The sequence below is a fragment of the Dendrobates tinctorius genome, unplaced genomic scaffold (assembly GCF_039654945.1).
Source record: "Dendrobates tinctorius isolate UK_male_01 unplaced genomic scaffold, ASM3965494v1 ptg000019l, whole genome shotgun sequence".
In the NCBI taxonomy this organism is placed as follows: Eukaryota; Metazoa; Chordata; class Amphibia; order Anura; family Dendrobatidae; genus Dendrobates; species Dendrobates tinctorius.
The window spans coordinates 23,335,950-23,357,907 of NW_027361687.1; the positions used below are offsets into that span (position 1 = coordinate 23,335,950).

Here is a 21,958-nt window from a genome sequence, read left to right on the forward strand (position 1 = left end):
GCCGACTTTGCTTCCCCTATTTTCACAATTACGTTTGCACACGCTCATTAGATACTTCAGTACAAAAGATTTGTGACTATGTTCATGTGTTGTTTCCTGAAACAGGAAGTTAAAAAATAAAAGAGCCCTAGTAGCCAGTTTGAAAATTGCAAGATTTCTATATTTTTTTTCAACAAAGGAAGAATTCCAATGAGAGGAAACACATCTACATAAAGCTTATGATGTTGAATCACAACAGGCAATTTCACAGCTGACCCTGCTCCCTTCACAATGATGATTGCTCCTTAGATTCTTCAATACAAAAGATAGTGTCTTGCAGGGTGGATTTGATTTAAATCTAACTGATTTAAATCACGATTTAAATCACTAGTCAGTAAGGCTTGATTTAAATCAGTGATTTAAATCAAAGTTTCTACCTAAACTAGTTCTTGCTACTTTAACATGCAATTAGATGAAGATTTTTAGAATCACTTTTTATATTACTTTTTTCTCCCCAGTTTAATGGGTTAATCATTCATATTTGGACACCACTGTTCTGTTGTACTTAGGAAGGAGAAAAATAATCCTGACCTTAATAACAATTTAAATAGATTTATTCAACTGAAACAATAACAACATTACAGCATAAGTTATTTGCTTAAACAAACATCCATGTTTGTTAACTAATTTGGCTAAACAAAATATATATATATTTTAAGAAACTTAGACTGTCAGCCCAGCCGACACATGAAAAACTTAAATACTACTGTCCCTGCTGTCCTCTGTAGCTCACTTGTCGTCATCTTCATCATCATCTTCTTTTGTTCCTATTCATAATCTGGAAAAGAAAAACAAGCTTTCCTGCTTTATTGGGTCCCAACCGATTTCTCAATTTAGAATGAATGAGTCCAAAGGAAGAGAATATTCTTTCAACGCCTGCAGAAGAAGCTACTGCTGTTAAAAGTGAAATCATTACTTGAACAGTCTCTAAATCCAAGCGCTTAAGTGACTTCCACCAGTTTACTGGTGTGACCTTCCTTAAAATATCTTCAGCAAACATATATTTCTTGAATGGTTCCCCCTTAGCTCTGAAGTTTATTATAGTTGGCATTAAAGATGGATGATTGCTGGATACCCATGTCATAGCTAACTCCTCTTCCTCAGCACTTAGGTTTTTGACCCTGATAGTGGCAATATTTGCCAAAAAATGAGCTGGAGTCAGTGCTTGTCCCATTCGTTTGTTTACTGCTTGTAATTTAATTCTGTCCATGTGTAGTTCTGTTTTTAAGTGTTCACTCAGTTCCTTCCAAATTTCAACAGCATCCACAATAAAACAGCTATTTTTCTGTATTTTGTTTAAAGCTTGAGAGATGGGTTTCAGGAAGCTCAGCATATGTTCAACATTTCTCTTAAGCCCAATGTTGAGGATTTTGGCCGTGACAGTGCCATCTATTTTATCTCGATTTTCTTCACAAAGTGTCATCAGAATAGGCCAGTTTTTGATATACTGCTCAAAACAGTCCACCACAGAGTTCCATCTAACATCTTGTGGGAGCGTTAGCTTGGTTCCACCCATCCTTTTCAGAGCTGCTGCAGCAAAATGATTATTACGGAAGTATTTAGCAATTTCAACATTAGCCTTTATTTCTGGAACACTTAAGTCTTTGGCTAAGAGGTGCAGCAAATGAGCACTGCAACCATATGTTATTAGCAGCTTTGTATTCCCTCCCTGCTCTTCTAAATCTCTTCTCATCTTGGATACGTTTGCAGCATTGTCAGTGACCAAACTGCGTACTAGACATTTGAATTTTTGTTCACATGTCGTTATAGCTTTTACTGCCACTTCTTGTAAGTATTCTGCTGTGTGTGCGCATTTCCTGACCTATCAGTTGTTTGTGCAAGGAAGACTTTACCTTCTTCTGTTGTTATACAAGCACATACAATAGGATCATTGTGGACAATACTCCACCCATCAATACTTAGGTTAACAATTTTACCCTCCAGAGCTGTTGCACATTGCTCCATTTCTGTCATACACTTGATCCAGCAGTTTCCCTGCAACATCAGCTCTGCTGGGTGGACTGTATCCTGGTCTCAGTGACTGAACTATATTAATGAAATGTGGGTTCTCAGTCAGATGGAAAGAAGAGTTCGTTGCATAAATAAACTGGGCAATTTTTTCATCAATCAACTCTTTCTAATCTGCTAGTTCTTATCACAAACCTATCTATGGTGGTTCCAGGAGGTAAAGGTTTTTTCTTCCTTTTGGGTGATGGTGATATGTGGCTGTGGGTGTCTGATGATGCTGCTGCTAATGAAGCACTATCCTGGATGGATAACTCTGAAACTGTAGAACAGGATGATGGTGATCTTGGAGGTGGATAGTTTCCAGAATCCATGAATTCCCCTAAACAAAAAAAGTCAATGCTGTTATTTTATTGTTTATACAATTTCTGCTTATTGTACACAACACATCACTGCCCCAAAAGGAATATTTGTTTTTCTTAATAACTGTACCAAATGACAGTAACATGCAGTAATAAGAAATATAATTTTTCTCACACATGACAGTTCAGTCTTTAGAAATAGGATTCAATAAAAATGTTTACCAACCTGAAGATCCTGCCTGTTCAGAAGTGTTTCTTTGGTCATCTTCATCACCGCACTTCTCATGATGTTGCCTCATTTGCGCCACCAGGCCTTGCATCTCTTTGTTGCATCGTTTGCATTTTGCACGCATGCCTGCCTTACCGATAGGCGAAGGAGCTTCATTAAAATATTCCCAAACTGGGTCTCTTTTACGGCCTGCTGCCATTATAAGGAAAGAATGTAATAAACCTCAGATCGTACACACAAACAGATCCAGACTTGTCTGTCTGTGGCTATGCTGCAGTATTGTGCTCAAAGTTTCACTTTCATTTTCTTGTCTGCTTGCCATTCCTCCTCCTCACACTTAGATTCACATTCTTCTTGTGTTGTGCAGATCTATTCCACTCCAAACAATCAGAAACATATTGTCTAACTTCTTGGACTAGGCACTGAAGGGGTTGATTCTGTATTCATAGGTTTGTAGAACAATAGGATTAAGGTCTTTTTCTCAACAATGTTCATGTTGTAACATTTTTGCCTTGAAGAAGAGGCTGGGACCTCTGCGGAGTCAAATTCAGTTTTGAGAACTGCGTAAGTAAAGCGAGCGTCTGTGATAATATAGGAGAGAAACTGCCCACTAATCCTACAGAAACCTCTGGAAGAGCATGGCATTGTGAATGTTACACATATACAGCCTTTATTCTACTGAGTTAAACAACTCAGCTTTATCTCATGATGGAAGAACCTTTGGATGGTAAAATATTTTCCTCAAAAAGCAGTTTATTGAAAAAAATCTGATTTAAATAAAAAAAATCCGATTTAAATAAAAAAAAACCCAATTTTTTTGATTTTTTTAAAAAAAAACATTGATTTTTATCCACCCTGGTGTCTTGGGCTACGTACAGGTGTTGTTTCCTAAATCAAGCAAAAGTTAGACTGTACCAAAATCTCTGTTGACTAGAGATGAGCGAACGTGCTCGGTTAACATCTTATCAGAGAACACTCAGGTGTCCTCTGAACTGGCTATGCTCGTATATTATGTTCCAGTCCCTGCGGCTGCATGATTCACAGCTGTTAGGGTGTGTGCACATGCTGCGGAGTCTTCTGCGATCCGAAGCGGATTTGGCTGATACAGTACCATTATTCCCTATGGGAAATGGAAACCGCTGTGCAGACGCTGCGGAATTGTCAATTCTTTCTGTGGATTCCTATCTCCACCATTGTGGAGATGGTGAAACCACAGAGCCAAAACGCAGGATAATCCGCAGGTCTTTTGACCTGCGGATTTATCTGCGGATTTTGCAAAATCCGCACAGATGAATCCGCAGTGTGTGCACATACCCTTAGACAGCCTGAACACATGTGGGGATTGCGTAACAAACAGGCAATCTCTGCATGTGCTGCAGCTGTCTAACAGCCACAAATCATGCAGCTGCAGGGACTAAAACATAATATATGAGCATGCCCAGATGCTCGGATAACACGTTATCTGAGCACATTCACTGATCACTATATAGATCACTAGAGGTAAGTTGGTTGTGTTACTCTATTCTTGCCAATTTGCGTTTTAGGCCATCCCGAGCTCGGTGGATACTGTGGTTCACTATATTGCTGTAACTTCATTGTGATTTGTAAATGTAATAGAGATGACCGAATTGTTCCATCTGAGTCAAGTTTCTTGAGTTAGGCTGGTTTCACACTAGCGTTTTTTAGCGCAGCGCATCCATGCACATGCGCCATGCTCCCCTATGTTTAACATGGGGGCACATGGTCTAGCGTTTGCATGCGTTTTCGTGTGCATGCTTTTTTTTCAGTGTGCGCCTAAGCGAGCCGGACGCAACCTGTTGCATTTTTGGTCCGTCCAACCTGTCAAAAAAACGCATGCTCACAGAATGCGCCAGAAAAATCACATTACAGTCTATGGGAACGCAGGCATGCGCATGGACATGCGCCTGAGTTTCAAATCGCATGCATTTTAACAGTTAACATGGCTTGAAACTGGTTAAAACGCATGCGCCTAAAAAAAAAGCAAACGCATGATGCGTTGCATGCGTTTCTATTGCGAACGAAGCGCTGCGCTAAAAAACGCTAATGTGAAACTAGCCTTACTTCAAAAGGAGTTATTGACAAATTGGTGGGATTGAGATTTGGTTTGGCTGGCAGCGCTCCAATATTGGACAATGACAAAGGGCACATTGGAACTTCTTTGACGGTGGGTCCTTTTGTGCCTATCCGTTCACTTGGAAAAAATTAAATGCTAAAAAAAAAAAAAAAAAAAAAAAAAAAAAAAAGGGCCAATTTAGGTGAAAAAAAGGTCAAAGGTTTCATTTTTTTTCTGCAATAAATGTGCCATTTCCACCCGCCATAGGCGTTTTTCAAGCATATAAAATGGTGTAAAAACCAGGTTTAAAGAGCGAACATAATTACAGAGGAAGCAATCAGAGAGTGTCCCCTCCACATCACAACGATGTAAGCGAACTAAATTAAAAAACAAAACATACTCGTGTATATACATAAATGAGTGTATACATCATCCTCAATAGAAATACATCAGCTCCATATAATTACAATGTATTCAAATGCATGCATAACAATATCAGAAGATGAAGAAAAGGCCTTTGCCCTATTATCCAATCAGTAGACTGCATCCCCAGATTTGCAGATTTGACAACTTGCCCGGCGAACTTCAGTCACATCAGCCAAAGCTTTTTAAGATCCAGCTAGACACATCTGTCTGAGTATTGACCAAGCTTTGTGTTTAGTTACCATTTGCTTTGTAGCATGCCACCAGTTCTTTTACCAGCAGTCAACGCAGCACCTGCTGTAGTTCCTACTACTCAGGCCTGCTGATTAACCCTTCATCTGTTGTTGGACTTGCTTACACTGCTAATGTTTTTGTATTAGTATATCTTCTCAATAAACCAACAGCTATCTATCATTTTCTGATTAACCCTTCACCCCTCTGGACTTGTTCACACTACGCTGCAGCAGTTCCTCACCTGGCTTTACTTTTTCAGTTCTTCTGTTTGTCTACACCCCTGACTATCTTTTTTGGTGTTGTCCTGCCTGCCGACTCGCTTACCCCGCGATCCTGATTCTCGCTGTTCTACTTGCTATCTTGCAAGTCTTCAGATTGGAGCGCTGTACATTGAGCACATTTCATTTTTAGTTTGCCACTTTCTGATGCTCTGGTGTTACGTAGCAACAAGCATGCGACAGCAATTATCGGACAAGCAACACAACCACAAATTATTGTGCTATTAATTTATAGATGTGACCTAGCTGTAAAAAGCAGCCAGACAGCTGCATGTGACTTGCGTTGAAGTGTATGGGGGCACAGGGGTGTGGAAGTTTTGAGCTAAAATACAACAGGACCGACACATCATTGAAATCCTGAAGCCATTTTTTAAGAAGGCAGACTGTAACCCAATTCTTGACTGCCTCTCACAAGATCGTCACAGGCACGGGGCAGTGAATCATGTCACGGTTTATATCCGGTCAAAGCAGGCACAATCAACAATTGCTTTGTCTCAGCGGAGAATATTCATAGCGGACTATACAAGTCACAGTAATAAATAATGAATGTTTTATCTCTGTGACCTGTACTAATGACTAATGTGTACAGAATAATAGCCTTGGGACTAACTAAGCTCTCCGGCCTGCCAAACAAGTCCATGCGAACACTGTATCTGCGCAGCTGACATGTCTCTACAAGTAACTGAATACAATCTCCTTACTGCTATGACACCAGAGACCCAAGCAATTTCCTGGTATAGGGCCCATCAGTCATCCCATAGGTCACCAATGGTCAGGAGCAGGTGACCTTAGTGAGGTAATGATCTTTTGGCAGCACTAGAGGATAAGGGATCTATTGAGTGCAAATTATAATTTCACATTGCCTGACTATACTCATTTTTTTTTAATCAAGGGGCCCACCTCTCATCCCCTAGGTCAGGAGCAAGTTACCCTAGTCAGGTAGTGATCTAGTGGCAGCACTAGAAGGAAGGGGATTACTGAGTGCAAATTATAATTCCACATTGCCTGACTACACTCATTAGGCCTCACCTCTCATCCCCTAGGTAAAGAGGAGCTTAACCCTAGTGAGGTAGCAATATAGCAGCAGGGTTTTTACCAAATGAGTCTAAATTATTATATTATTATTTTATTTTCCCACATTGCTTTAAATAGTCATTTTTAAATTATATGGCTCCATCTCTCATCCCCCCCAGATCAGGAGCAGGTGACCTTAGTGAGGTAGTGATCTAGCGGTAGCACTATGGAGCATGGGAGTTACCAGGTGAGTGTAAATGATTATTTAATTACCTTGCATTGCCTGCCTTTAGTCATTTTTTTTTTTACATTATAGGGCCCATCTGTCATCATCTTGATATGGAGTAGTTGACCTTAGTGAGGTAGCGATCTAGTGCCTGAACAAAAGGCAAGTGATTGGCAGGCACGTCATCACCAACGGATCAACAAAGCAGTGACATTGGCAGGCAGGGGATTTTGTAGGCAAGTGTAAATTATTGTAAGATCCCATATTGCCTACCTTTAGTCATTTTTTAATCGCAAACAAACTCCTTATGATCTGCTCAAGAATTCTATTTTTCTTGGCCCATCTTATATCAAGGCCCTATGTAGGCAACAAGCCTATTTCCTCAGTTATCGTGTATTACACGACCGGCACCCAAGAGTATCTTTGATCACATCAGTTTAACCCATTAAATGGTGCCGTCAAGCATGACCGCTGCATTTAAAGAGGTATCCAAGATAGCTGCCGTCCGCTTGAAGCGCATCAGCATCCTACACAATGCGGTCGCTGGGTGACGATGGGGTGCCATGACAGCCAGGGGCACTATGAAGGCCTCTTTGTCTGCCGTGGTATTATGCCTAAAAAGCCGAGCCTACCACTGTAGACACAAAGACCTTCTGCAGAACTCTGGTTGTCATGGCTGGGCTTCATCAAAGACTAGTCATTTTCCAATACACACCAATACTACTGTAGTGCAGTGTATTGTATAGACAACCTAGCAATCACAGGTGTAAGTCTCCTAAAGGGGGAGAAAGTGCAAAAAAGAGATAGATATATATATATATATATATAGATATAGATATATATATATATATATATATATATATATATATATATATATATATATATATATATATATATTACACACATATATACACACACACACACACACACACACACATATACATACATACTTTTATTATTTTTTTCTTCCCCAAATGCAAATGGCAAACATTATATAACAAAAAAAAAAGAAATTCCGAAAAAGTAAAATGGAAAAAAAAAAATAAATAAAAAAAACGACATTTGGTACATATACACGCACAATTTCCCAAAGTGAAAAAACATTTATCCCAATGCTTAAAAAAAAAATATAAAATAAAACTTGCATTTTTTGGGAGACGTATAGTAACCAAAAACATGATAAAAAAGCAAATCAAAAATGTGATATGTACCCCAAAATAGTAAAAATTAAAAAAGTCATCTCGACGTGCAAAAAACAAGCCCTTAAACACTTCCATCATTGGAAAAATAAAGTTACGAACGTCAGAAAATCATTACTCAAACCAAAATGGTTTTCTTTCGGGACAAGCGAGGACGTGTGTCCAAAAACGGAAATGTCCAATGTGGTCAATTTAACCATACAGAAAAAAATAAGTCCTCGACCACCAAGTCTCAATACCATTGGTTCAGCATCTGCCATTACTAGTAAGGAAGGCATGCCATAGTCGGACTGCTCTAACTGTAAAGAACCCTTTCCTAAATCGATGTCTGAAAGATCTTTTTTCTGAACTTAATGAATGTCCTGTGGTCCTTTGTAGATTTCATGGAGAATTAATAAATCAGGCAGCCAGTTCTTTGTACTGACCAAGCATCTAAATTCTACTCCTCACTCACAGCATTTAGCGTCACAGCTGGTAAAACAGGGTGGAGACAGGAGGCGCCCTTTGATGTAAATTCTCATGTGTGATCATCATAATTAGAAACCAGTAATTAAAACGTAGCTCAAAAAATCTTAACCTTTTATTAAAGAGTTCCCAACACCAGAGTGTAAAATACTTCACAAATCACAACCTGTAACTCTCCAGCCGTAAGCATACTACAACTCCCAGCATGCCCTGACATTAGGCACCTTGGTGGATAGTAAGCCACAAGACAACAGGTTTAAGACTTCAGTGATTTTATGTCTAATAAATTATATATTAACAGGTAAAAAACCATGACCGCTGTTTTCAAAGACAGCGCCAGACCTGTCAGCAGGTTGTATGTGGTACTGCAACTCTTAAATTTATACATTTTGGGTTAAAAAAAAACGTTTTTTGCAATTGGGTTTCAATAAAAATTTTGCATTGTTTGCCTTCTATATCTTTTGTGTGGTACTGCTTATTGCTAGCTGGTTAAGGAGTTAACTGAATACGTCAGTGAGCTCGTTCTGGGAGAGTTTGTATTTTTTTTTATCTGTATAAATACAGGTCCTGCAATGCCTGCACATGAGGAAAGAGACATGGCGATTCAGGAGAACTATACTACATTTCTAGTTGGAGGTATTTGCTAATATTTTTATTATACCTACTACATGTTGGGGTAGGATCTTGGAGATGGGAATACGTTTTTAAGTAAACAGGTATGGATTAAGAACAATACGCCCTAATCTATCTCCTTTATCTCCCTTTCTTTTTTCGTGGAGGGCGATACACAGAGGTCTGGTGCTCCTTCCGGTCAAATTCATCATGTCCTTCCCTGCAATGAAAAGAAAGAGAAATCTATTATCTAGCTGCAGGCAAAAAAAAAAAAAGTAAAAGTGATCAATAACCCCATAGGACTGGAGCTTTTTTCGGTTTTGCGCTTTTGTTTTTCACTCCCCTCCTTCCCAGAGCCATAACTTTATTTTTCCGTCAATATGGCCGTGTGAGGGCTTATTTTTTGCGGGACGAGTTGTACTTTTGAACGACACCATTCGTTTTTCAATGTCGTGTAGTCGAAAACGGGAAAATAATTCCAAGTGCGGTGAAATTACAATAAAAGTGCAATCTTACACTTGTTTTTTGTTTGGCTTTTTTTACTAGGTTCACTAAATACTAAAACTGACCTGCCATTATGATTCTCCAGGTCATTACGAGTTCATAGACACCAAACATGTCTAGGTTCTTTTTTATCTAAGTGGTGAAAAAAAAATTCCAAAGTTTGCTAAAAAAAAAATTAAAAATATTGCGCCATTTTCCGATACCCATAGCGTCTCCATTTTTCTGGACAGTAAAGGCAATGATTGCTACACTAGACATGTGCTTTTTATGGGGGTCTCTACTCTATATGACTGTGCCTAGTTTGACTTTTTGGTTTGGGCTTGACAAACTACCTCTTGGCTCTCTCCATTCACCTCTATGAGAATTAGAGGGGTTGTGCAAGGAAAACAAGTTATCAAATTGATCGGTAGAGGTCTGACCTCCAGGACTCGCAGCGATCACCAGAACGGGACACAGTTATCCCCGCTAGAATAGAGAAGCAGCATACAGTCAACCACCTCCTCATTCATTCTCTATGAAGCTGACGAGAGCTGCACTCGTTTTTTTCCCCCGTTAGCCCATATAGAATGAGTAGAGCGGCGTTGGCCGACCGACCTGCCATTTTGTAATGGTGAAAACTACAGACTTTGCTCTAACAAGTACTTTGCAATTTTTGAACGAGCCAACCCCTTTAATTAATCGTATCACAATGTGAGGTCTTTGCATCCCTTTTTTTATGATGGGAGTTAATTACCATCAAATTAGTCCCTTTAGGCTTCTTGGATGGTTACCAGCAGGATTTTAATGGAGAGGAATCCAAGCAGTCAGCAATTTAGGGAGTCCCATCTTCGGCATGAGCCAGGCTCGGACTTAGACCAGTCCGTCACATGTATGATGGAGAAGACCCCCTCGGAGCCGATCATACCTGAAGCACCGCTGACAGTAGAGGTCACCTTCACAATCATGGCATCTTATAGCCGCATCCTCATTGCAGATACAGCACCAGGGCAGCTCGTCCTCATCGGAGTCAAGGTCCTTTACTTTTACAGCTGTGATTCTAGCGGGCTGGATCTCTGATGACAACTAATATATGAATATTAGGAATTATTCATTTTAGACTTCACACCAAATGACAGATGAAAAAGGCTCAAGCTCACGGAAAAGCTCCTGTATATTTCTAGAACAGATACCAGTAAAGAAGAGGTGGAGGGTACATTGACATCGATACTCAGAGTCCAATTTAAAGGGGTTTCTAAGTTTTGGTAAAATCCCTCTCGCCTAGCTGCTGTTTAAACCTTGCTTTACTCAACCTCCCCAGGTCCAGTGCAGAGTCTCCACCGCTGCTCCTGGTCTCTGTCATTGTCTGCAGTCAGTGACTCATGTTGTCCACTCTGGCAGAGCACACCGATTGGCTGCAGCACTGTCAAAGCAATGACAGAATCAGCGCTTGACCGTGGAAAGGTTTTTCAAGTAAATTGCAGGAAACCTCCTTTAAGGATTGAAGTGGACAAACCACTTAACTGGGTTATTCCCCATCATTATATATGGGTATTACGAGAGGGTGTGTAAGTACAAGCAATTTTCCAATTTACGGCTTGTTAAAATTTTCAGCCATTTTAGAGATATTAACACTTTTCTTTTGTTTACAGCTTGTTGCCTTGGAGACCGACCACCGCTGCTGGACAGAATGTGTACAGTGCTTACAAGCACTTTCTATTGATCTTGTAAACACTGTTTTGAAGATGGCCAGGATCACAGGAGCCCTCTGTTCTCTCCTAACCCCAGAGAACTTCAGCCCAAGCTAGACAGCAGCAGTGGTCGGTCTTTTAGGCAACGAGTTGTTAAAAGAAAAGTGTTGATATCTCAAGAGCGGCTGCAAATTGTAATAAACAGTAAATTGCAAAAGTGCTTGTTTTTACAAGCTCTATCCAACAATGCCCACTTCTCAAGATGGGAAAAAAAAAAAAAAAATAAAATATGATCATCTGTACAATGTATATTGATATAACAGTCAGATTGGCGCTACAGTGGTCCGGCATCCACCGAGTCTTGGCATGAGTGCGAGGATACAGAGGTAATGTGATGGGAGCCATTGGGTCACAGTGCACTGCAAACAATTTGGGTCTGCGTTGGCCCATTATGGGAGGACATGGGTATGGTGTGTGTAGCATAAGAAAGCACAAACTCTACATACAGTCCTGGGTACGATGCATGCGACTGTCACAGCGGCTTAGTGACTGCAAGAGGCGCTCAGGATGCCGATAGTCGGGAGCTGGCCAAGGGAGTTCGCACTGCTCTGGTCTGGCAGGTATGGGGTCCGGAATTTGAACAATGGAGCAGGGTAGTGCAAACCTTGTAATAACCAATCACTTAAAGTATTATAAATGCATGTTTTGTTTTATAGAGATTCAGCAATCCAACAGGAGATACTAGGGGCAAAGATCAAAATCCCCTGGCACAAAAAGGACTACTAATATTAAGGGGGTGTCCAGGGACCAATACTGAGGACTTTGCCACAGGATAAGTTATCAATATCAGATTGGCAGGCATTCAACACAATGCCTGCCAAATCTTCAGCCACCAAAGTTCCCAGTTCACTGTAGTAGCCGTTCTCTGGTTACTGCAGCTCCGATCCCATTCACTTCAATGGGAGACAATCATGAAAACAGCCACTACCCAGTGAGCAGAGGTGCACTGTTCTGGGTCCATACACTGAGCATTTTGGCATGTGTCTGCCAATCAATATGCAGGTGAACAATGCTCTCAGCATCCACCCCGATGACTGGAAGATGATAACCTCCATGTCACCAACATAACATGATTTACACGCCATTTACCAGCAGATTAACCCTATATAAACAGATAAATACCATTTTTTCTGGAGGCGAGAGGTTTCCTTTAAAAAAGGTTGGTGGAATGCCATACCCAGAGACATTAAGACATGTCCGTTATCTTGGAGAAAAGTCGGCTTTAATAGCAACTTAATTACTTTGTGCACATATATCAAAGGTCAGTCTAGAAAGCTATTGATCACTCTATACCTAGGCCAGTAGCTATGACAAGGGTTGTCTACTGCAGGTAAAGGAAAGAAGGATTCAGTACACTTTATTTCATCAGTTTATATAGATTTAGTTACTAGTAGAGAAGAAATTTGCAAGACCCTGGTCCATTGCCCAGGTCAGCAGTCCATGGCTGCTGGACTGGAGCACTGTTGCCCACTTCCTACCTGCATCCCCAGCTCTACTTTTGATTAGCTGGAATGGACAGACGTCATATTGATGACATCACACCAGACCGGTTAATCAATAGAGCAGGAAGTCAGTGTGTTGGATCTTCAGCCAATGGCTGCAGAGCACTAAGTCAGTGTGGTGGATCATCAGCCAATGGCTACAGAGCAGGAAGTCAGTGTGGTGGATCATCAGCCAATGGCTGCAGAGCACTAAGTCAGTGTGGTGGATCATCAGCCAATGGCTACAGAGCAGGAAGTCAGTGTGGTGGATCATCAGCCAATGGCTACAGAGCAGGAAGTCAGTGTGTTGGATCTTCAGCCAATGGCTACAGAGCAGGAAGTCAGTGTGGTGGATCTTCAGCCAATGGCTACAGATCAGGAAGTCAGTGTGGTGGGTCTTCAGCCAATGGCTTCAGAGCAGGAAGTCAGTGTGGTGGGTCTTCAGCCAATGGCTACAGAGCAGGAAGTCAGTGTGGTGGATCTTCAGCCAATGGCTAAAGAACAGGAAGTCAGTGTGGTGGATCTTCAGCCAATGGCTACAGAGCAGAAAGTCAGTGTGGTGGATCTTCAGCCAATGGCTACAGAGCAGAAAGTCAGTGTGGTGGCATCATAGATCTCTCTCTATTTTTTCTACAAGTAAATGTGTGGCATTCTGGACTTCACTCAGGAGAGCACTTTGAGCCCTACCACTGTGGGGCACTGCTGACAATTACAACATATTTTTGTGTCACTTAGCACTCTCTTGGGATGGAGGACACTTATTTTGAAGAAACACATGCCTCTTTTTTGCCGTATACAAGTAATGATCCCCTGATGACCTCTCACTATTGAGAAAGTAACTCGTTGGGAGGGATTTTTTTCTGGGGTTACTATTAGAGCCAACATTGGCACTGTCTTTTTTAAGGCAGGAGCAAAAATATGGGGCACAAATGGGCAAACAAGGGAATTTGGACCTGTCTATCCCTGGAATCTTACAGAACTGGATTTTCCCTTGGCTCAAATGGATTCTATGCTATCTGTATCCTAATCCTGTCTGAACGTGGCCTAAACAAGGGAAATCTAATCTGTGGACTTTTTTTTTTTTTTTTTTTTACAATATCTGATAAAATAGATCTTGAACTTACAGTATGGGTTGAAGGCAGTTTATTTCCTAGTTTTACTTCTTTGCGGTCACTGACAGATCTATGTTGATTAGAGAGGTCATTATAGCCACTTGCTTCATCCAGAAAAACCTCTTCCGAGAGCTGCAAGGAGCAACATAAAGTCATATTACGGTATATGGAAATCAGAAAATCTATCAAATTTATAAACATAAATCTAAAGCTAAAATAACAAATGTTACATAAAATAGAAATATTTTACAATTATGTGTCATTTAATCGATGTCTAGCACAACCTAAAGTATTAGAAAAGTGGATTTGTAAACGCCCCTCGTAAGAAAACATCCAAAACAGCAAATGTGGGTGGGCCGCACAACACAGGTGGTGTAGAAATATATTGTTCTATGCCGCTACTACATCTTAGCAGGTAAATGGTGTCAGATTGCAACTGCGGTTGCAAAAAAATTGAATTTTCTTATGACTTTTTTGTTGACCCCCCTTCACTTAAATAATGCTGCAATGCAGCAGCAATGTAAAACCTGACCTGATTTAGGATTTTATGTACAGCCTCCTCTTCCGTTTCTTCGTCACTGTCTGGTAGTTTGATGTTGTCCAAGGTAACTGAAAATGGTGAAAAATTTAACTTTTATACAGTTAATGAAAGTAATGTTCCTTCACTAGGACATTATTGTTGTCAGATACATTGCTATTCCGAATCATGGATATGAGGAGTGGTGTTTCCATGCATGTACAGCAGCCAATGTCTCGTACTGCGACACTAAAGGGTGGAGTCAGGTTCTTCCTTTATAGAACATACCATGTTTTTTGGACCATAGCATGCACTTTTCAGCAAGAAAAAACCTTGCTAAAAAGTGTGTGCGTCTTATAGTCCGGAGAGAGGGAGTTACCTATGACAGAAAAGAGGGATTTTTGGTACTCACCATAAAAGGTCTTTCTTGAAGCCTTCATTGGGGGGACACAGGTAACCATGGGTGTATGCTGCTGTTGCTAGGAGCCTGACACTGGGAAAAAAAAAAAAAAAAAAAAAAAAAAAAAATCGCTTCTCCCCAGCAGTATACACCCACCTACAGGCACCAAGTACCTCAGTTGGTGTAAAAGCAGTAGGAGAAGCAACAGGAACTCAACATTTGTATCAACCCAACAACAAGGCACATAGGCCCAAAAAACGGTACGAACAATTAGGGAGGGTGCTGTGTCCCCCAATGAAGGCTCCAAGAAAGATTTTACGGTGAGTACCAAAAATCCCTCTTTCTTTATCGCTTCATTAGGGGACACAGATAACCAAGGGATGTCCAAAAGCAGTCTCAAGGGTGGGAACAGAAAGAACGCCAAGAAAATGGACTTAGGTCGGCCGGTGCGCAACCGCGCCTGCAGTACTTTCTTTCCCAAGCCTGCATCAGACGAGACATGGGTATGAACCCCGTAAAACCTTCCAAAGGTGTGCAAGGACGACCAGGTCACGGCCTTGCAAATTTGTAAGGCCGAAACCGGTGACGAACAGCCCAGGAAGCCCCCATGGCCCAGGTGGAGTGAGCCCTCACTCCCGAAGGAGGCTGTTTGTCCTGAACGCAGTAAGCCTCCAGTATCGCCGAACTAATTCAACGGGCGATAGTGGATATAGAAGCTGGGATCCTCTTGACGACCTTCAGAGGTGACCAACAGGGAATAGGATTGATGAAAGGAAGCAGTCCTAGAAAGATCGACTCGAATGGCTCTGTCCAAATCCAGCTTGTGGAGGGACTTCTCCAGGGAATGAACCGGGGAAGGACATAAAGAGTGAAGGACAATGTCCTCATTGATGTGAAAAGAAGAGACCACCTTGGGAAGAAAGGAAGGAACGGGTCTGAGAACTACCTTGTCCTGATGTAGAATCAGGAATGGGGGAACGACAGGATAATGCTGCTAACTCGGATACTCTCCTAACAGACGTAATGGCAATTAGGAAGGCCACCTTCCATGACAGAAAAGAAAATATCCTGAATGGGTTCGAAGGGCGCATGTTGGAGGGCACCGAGAACGAGATTAAGATCCCATGAATCTATCGGAGGATGGTAAGGTGGTGCCAGATGGGCAACACCCTGAAGAATGGTCTTCACTTGAGAAAGGGAAGCCAGATCCCTCTGGAAAAAGATAGAGCGGAAACCTGACCTTTAAGGGTACTGAGGGATAGACCTGAGTCGAGACCTGCTTGAAGAAAGCCCAGGATAGAAGGAAGGGAAAAAAAGTCATTGGAAACAAGTTGTTCTCCTCGCACCAGCAGAAGAAAGCCTTCCAATACCTGTGCTAAATGCGCGAGGATGCTGGTTTTCTCACCCTAATCATGGTCTGAATGACCTGGTGAGAAAAACCAGCCTCCTTCAGAACTGCGGCTTCAACGGCCATGCCGGTAAACTCAGACTGAAATCTCTGGTGGAAAAGCGGGCCTTGTGAGAGAAGATCTGGACGGTCTGGAAGCCTCCAGGGAACAACCCAAAGTATGTTTACTAGCTAAGCATACCAAGGTTGTCTCGGCCAGTCTGGAGCCATCAGGATCTTGGAAATCCCTTCTGCCTTTATCTTTTTTATGATCCTCGGAATCAAGGGGAGAGGCGGAAAAAGATAAGACAGCTGAAACTGGGACCACGGGGTTACTAAGGTGTCGCAACCGATGGCCAGCGGATCCCGTGATCTTGCTACGAGAAGAGGATCCTTGTGGTTCATCCGAGACGCAATGAGGTCGTCATCCAGAGTGCCCCATCTTTGACATATTTGGTTGAAGACTGCGGGATTGAGAGACCACTCGCCTGATGCGAGGCCCTGCCGACTCAGGAAATCGGCTGACCAATTTTCTACCACCGGAACGTGAATGGCTGAAATGGCGGGGATGTGACGTTCCGCCCATCGCAGAATTCTTGTCACCTCTGCCATGATTTGTTTGCTGCGTGTCCTACCATGGTAGATTATGTAAGCCACGGCCGTGGCGTTGTCCGATTGAATGCGAACCGGCCTGCCTGCTAGGAGAAAGAACACCGTGAGCACAACTCAAGATGGTGCTAAGGTTAGGTTCCCAAACCGTTAAAGCAACAAATATGAACTTAGCACTCAACTTAAAGGTATTTGTAAGGCGGTTTATTGTAGTACACGAAAAAAGACGTTTCGGTCAATGTGACCTTCTTCAGTTACGTGTGGTATATAGATTGTGTAGAGCTTATAGGCATCTATCAGAAAGGACGATGATGCTTTAGGCATTGAGGAGACGGTGGACACCGCATCTGGAGGCACGTTTGCCCCTCTCCTATATACTGACAAGCTCATTACCTTAGAGAGATCATTCTCCTCAATGCCTAAAGCATCATCGTCCTGATAGATGCCTATAAGCTCTACACAATCTATATACCACACGTAACTGAAGAAGGTCACATTGACCGAAACGTCTTTTCGTGTACTACAATAAACCGCCTTACAAATACCTTTAAGTTGAGTGCTAGGTTCATATTTGTTGCCTGCTAGGAGAGACTGCCAGCGGAGAAGGGCAAGGAAGACTGTCCTGATCTCCAGAAGATTGATGGGGAGGAGGGCTTCCTGAGTGTTCCAGCGACCCTGCGCTGTGTGCTGAAGGAAAACCGTTCCCCACCCGAGGGGACTAGTGTCTGTGGTGATGACCTGCCACCGAAGAGGAAGAAAGGACCTCTCCCGCAGGACTGAGGTGGATAGTGTCCACCAGGTCAGGGACTGCCTCACATTGAGAGTCAGAAGCACAGGTCAGTCTAGGGAGGCCGTTCTCTTTTCCCAGGCTGACAGGAAGGTCAGCTGAAGAGGATGGGTGTGGAAGTGGGCGAAGGGCACAGCCTCCATGGAGGCAATCATCTTCCCCAGGACTCTCATGCAGGACCGAAGGGGGGAGAGGGACTGGACGCTTCAGGGATCTAAAGCCCGTGTCGTGTCAAACTCCATGCCCAGGGACACCATGCGCTCAGTTGGGATCAAGGAGGATTTCTCCCTGTTGACTATCCAGCCGAGAAGCACCAGAGTGTCCAGAGTGACCTGAAGACTCTGATCGCAGTCTCGGCGGTATGGCCCTTTGATCAGTAGATCGTCCAGGTAAGGGATTATGAGAATCCCCTTGAAGTGAAGGAAGGCCATGACAGCTTCCATAATCTTCGTGAAGACCCTGGGTGAAAACGCCAGGCCAAAAGGAAGGGCCGTGAACTGATAATGATCCTCCTGGATCGCAAACCGAAGGAATCTCTGATGCTGTACACAAACAGGAACGTGAAGATAAGCATCCTGAATGTCTACAGAACAAAGACATTCTCCTGGTTCCATGAAGGCGATCCCAGAGCGTAAGGACTCCATCCTGAAGTGGCAGATCCGAACTGTTTGAGGTCCAAGATCGGGCGGAGCGAACAGTCTTTTTTCGGGACTACAAAAAGGTTGGAGTAGAACCCTGAAAACCGCTCGTTCCAAGGAACGGGTACGATTACTCCTGTGTTTAGAAGGGAAGAGACTGACTGGAGAACCCCTGGAGCTTGTGGCGGCTGTTTTGGTGGGCAAGACAAAAAGAAGAGTGGGGGGAAAGAAAAGTCGATCTCGCAGCTGGACGTAACGATCTCTCTGACCCAGGCGTCGTCGATTACTGACAACCATGCATCCCTGAAGAGAAGAAGCCGGCCTTTCATCCTGGAAAGACTTCCAGGTGGGGGTGACTCGTCACTTAGAGGAGAACCTGTGATTGCGGGACCCAGAGGGCTTGGAGAAGCGGCTCTTTGGCCTCCAGTGAGGAGCTGGTTTGAAGGATGGTTTCCTTCTTTTCCTTGGGGTGGAAGAACGGTCCTGCTGGGAGGAGGCTCCTGAAGAAGAGAAAGGTCAAAAGGAACGAAAAGGCAGTTGTCCTTTTCTGTTGGAGGGATACTACTACTACTACTACTACTACTACTACTACTACTACTACTACTACTACTACTACTACTACTACTACTACTACTACTACTACTACTACTACTACTACTACTACTACTACTACTACTACTACTACTACCACTACTACTACTACCACCACTACTACCACCACTACTACCACCACTACTACCACCACCACTACTACCACCACCACTACTACCACCACTACTACCACCACTACTACCACCACTACTACCACCACTACTACCACCACTACTACCACCACTACTACCACCACTACTACCACCACTACTACCACCACTACTACCACCACTACTACCACCACTACTACCACCACTACTACCACCACTACTACCACCACTACTACCACCACTACTACCACCACTACTACCACCACTACTACCACCACTACTACCACCACTACTACCACCACTACTACCACCACTACTACCACCACTACTACCACCACTACTACCACCACTACTACCACCACTACTACTACATATTGGGATAGGATCTTGGAGATGGGAATACCTCATTAATTACACAGTTTCCCAGATCTGTAGTAGTCCAGCACCATATACCAATCACATGACCAGAAAACCACATTTGAAAGTATATTTGAAATGGTATTGCTTTTCACAGCATTATCATTTTACTTGGAACTGGAATACCTCTTTAAAAAGTATCGGTCACTAGGACAAAAGTGGCCATTTTGGCTTTTGTTTTATACTCACTCCTGACTATTAAGTCTTTCCACAGATATGGGCCTATTTCTGGTCTTTACGAGGAGGTGTGGCTCATGGGGTAATTATGAAAGCACCCTAAACACTCCCCTGAGGAATCCTGTAATAAGCAACGCCCCCTTGGTAAAGATCATAAAAAGTCACACACAAAAAAAAAAAAAAAAGTCCCATCTCTCTGGAACCATATGATGGAGTAAGAAAAAAAAAAAAAAGTGAAAACTCGGGATCAGTTGAAATAAAATAAGTGCAAAAATTGCTGATTTTTGATTTGGTGACAAGTCCCCTTGAAGGCTGTGAGAATGAGAAGGTAAAGACACCGGACTGCTGGGTCCCATATAGTGTCTGCAGACATCTGATGATCATTACCGAAAGGAACGGTGTATATATTAGCGCTTTATGGAATTGGAATAAAAAAAATTTTTTTTATTGAACTCTGTGACAGCTCGTTGTTCTGATGCATCGTTCCAAGGAAGTATTAGCAAAGTCTTCTATACACTGAAGAACTTGAGAACCTCCATGAAACTTGAGAGTCCCTTTCCATCCTCTGCAAACAAGCTGTCACCGTAATTAGAGATCCACCTCCTCTGATATAGCAACTGGCAACGGAGATGGAAGAAACAGTGGTGGATACATTTACTAGAGTGGAAAGCTGCGAAAAAGTATTCTTCCTCCAGAACAAGCACTGCTCAAGGGGGATTCCTAAAATCGACAACGGGACCCTGTTCTGCCATAGGTGGGGTCCAGAGACAGTTATAACATGCACAACTTGCAGGTAAAGCATACCTTGTGCATCAGGAACTAGGGGCCTTCAATGTGTTCTGAGGGCACTTCTTTTCCTTCTTTACAAAGTGACTTTAGAAAAGTATTTGTACATTTTATAAACCAAGGGGGATCAGCAAATATGGCCGGTACCAGAAAATGACAATGTTGAACCCTGCGGCAAATCTGCCAAATACATAAATCACAATAGAATCTGCACACATTATTAAATATATCTCCTATACCAGATGAGGCTGTGTGCTTACTATGACAGTGCATGTCAGAATGGCAGTATAATCATATTTGAAAGTTTAAACTTACTTTACTCTCCACCCACCTAGTCTATTTGACAGCTCCTCAGTGTCCCTCTTCCCTGCTGAAATCTCACACTGCTCAGAACAAAGTGCAGCTGTCAGTCAAAAGACGGGTTGGTCTAGAGCCAAGGATGTCAAACTCAAATACGCAGGTGGGTCATAATTAAAAATTTGGACAAAACCGTGGGCCATCCTTGATATTTATTACCCCATCACGCCATGGCTATTTTCAGTTTTTGCTTTTCCTCCCGTTCTTCCGAGAGCCATAACTTTTATATGTTAATCTAATATGGCCATATGGGGACTTGTTTTTTGCAGGACGAGTTGTACTTTTGAATGGCACCATTTGATTTTACCATATAGTTTACTGAAAACTAGAAACAAAAATTCCAATTAGGACAACATGGCAAAAAAAAAGTTTTTTGGGGTTTTTCCATTTACCATGTTCACTATAAGGAAAAACTGAGTTGCCATTATGATTCCTGCCGATGCAGTTGAAAGTGTGATGCTGGGTGGGAAGGGGTTCCGCCCAAGCAGTGGGGTCGCCTAGCATCGCGGCTCAAATGTACCCACTGTGCAAGCTGGGGGTTTGACATGTCTGGTCTGGTCTAGACTTAGTACTCTGATTCATGAGTTCCCTCACTCTTAGAGGACTTGACACTTGTTCAAAAGAAATTAAATGGAATAAGTTGTAAAAAATCCCTGAGCTCCCTTGATTTTGAAACCACTTTTAATTTTGTGCTGTGTCACTCCATTACAGAGATATTAATATTTGTTTCTTATGGGGTGCAGTATGTGAAATTTCTGCTTGCAAACCAACCAAGCTTTTCTGCAGAGTCTTCTCCGAGGTTGTGCGCTTTCATCCCTCCCTCCCAGATGATGCCAATCACAGCTCAGCAGTGTCTGAGGCTGCTGAGCTGTGATTCGAAGTGTCTATGAGGCAGGAGTGAAAGCACACGCCCCCAGAAAAGACTCTGAAGAATCGCCCAGCCGGTCTGAATAGCAGAGACTGCACATACTGCGCTCCAAAAACAACATATGTGAATATCTCTGCGATAGTGCAAGACATCGCAAATCGGAAAAAGAGGCAAGATTAAGAGAGCTCACAGATTTTTACAAGGTATTTATCTCAATTCTTTGACAGGTGACAAGTCCTCTTTAAGCTGGATTAAAACAACTCATTTTAATATAGAGATTATTCAGCCATTCTGACAAGGAATAACAAAGTAACTACCCAAGCCTCATCCGGTCTAAGATTTATATAATAATGTATGCATTTTATGTTGG

At 42.4% G+C, this 21,958-nt stretch overlaps 2 protein-coding genes across 3 annotated transcripts in view; both read right to left on the reverse strand.

Annotated features, from left to right (window-relative positions):
• Nucleotides 1-6: 6 nt before the first annotated feature.
• On the reverse strand, nucleotides 7-7,659 carry LOC141082771 (uncharacterized). Its single transcript, XM_073566689.1, has 2 exons — nucleotides 2,593-7,659; nucleotides 7-2,386 (listed from the first exon to the last, which is right to left on the reverse strand). The coding sequence occupies exon 2, from the start codon at nucleotides 1,730-1,732 to the stop codon at nucleotides 791-793; it is 942 nt and encodes a 313-aa protein (XP_073422790.1). The 5' UTR covers nucleotides 1,733-2,386; nucleotides 2,593-7,659; the 3' UTR covers nucleotides 7-790.
• Nucleotides 7,660-8,605: 946 nt separating this feature from the next.
• ZFYVE19 (zinc finger FYVE-type containing 19) overlaps nucleotides 8,606-21,958 on the reverse strand; it is a 29,254-nt gene continuing 15,901 nt past the window's right edge. For both annotated transcript variants that reach the window (XM_073566692.1, XM_073566691.1), the window contains 4 exons: nucleotides 14,477-14,553; nucleotides 13,957-14,076; nucleotides 10,529-10,686; nucleotides 8,606-9,340 (listed from right to left, as the gene is read on the reverse strand). In XM_073566692.1, the coding sequence (XP_073422793.1) occupies nucleotides 9,262-9,340; nucleotides 10,529-10,686; nucleotides 13,957-14,076; nucleotides 14,477-14,553 (434 nt within the window). In that variant the 3' untranslated portion in view covers nucleotides 8,606-9,261. The remainder of the gene's footprint in view (nucleotides 9,341-10,528; nucleotides 10,687-13,956; nucleotides 14,077-14,476; nucleotides 14,554-21,958) is intronic.

Coding starts and splice junctions, on each gene's coding strand:
- LOC141082771 (XM_073566689.1), bottom strand. CDS start 1,732: ATGAGAAGAGATTTAGAAGAGCAGGGAGGGAATACAAAGCTGCTAATA.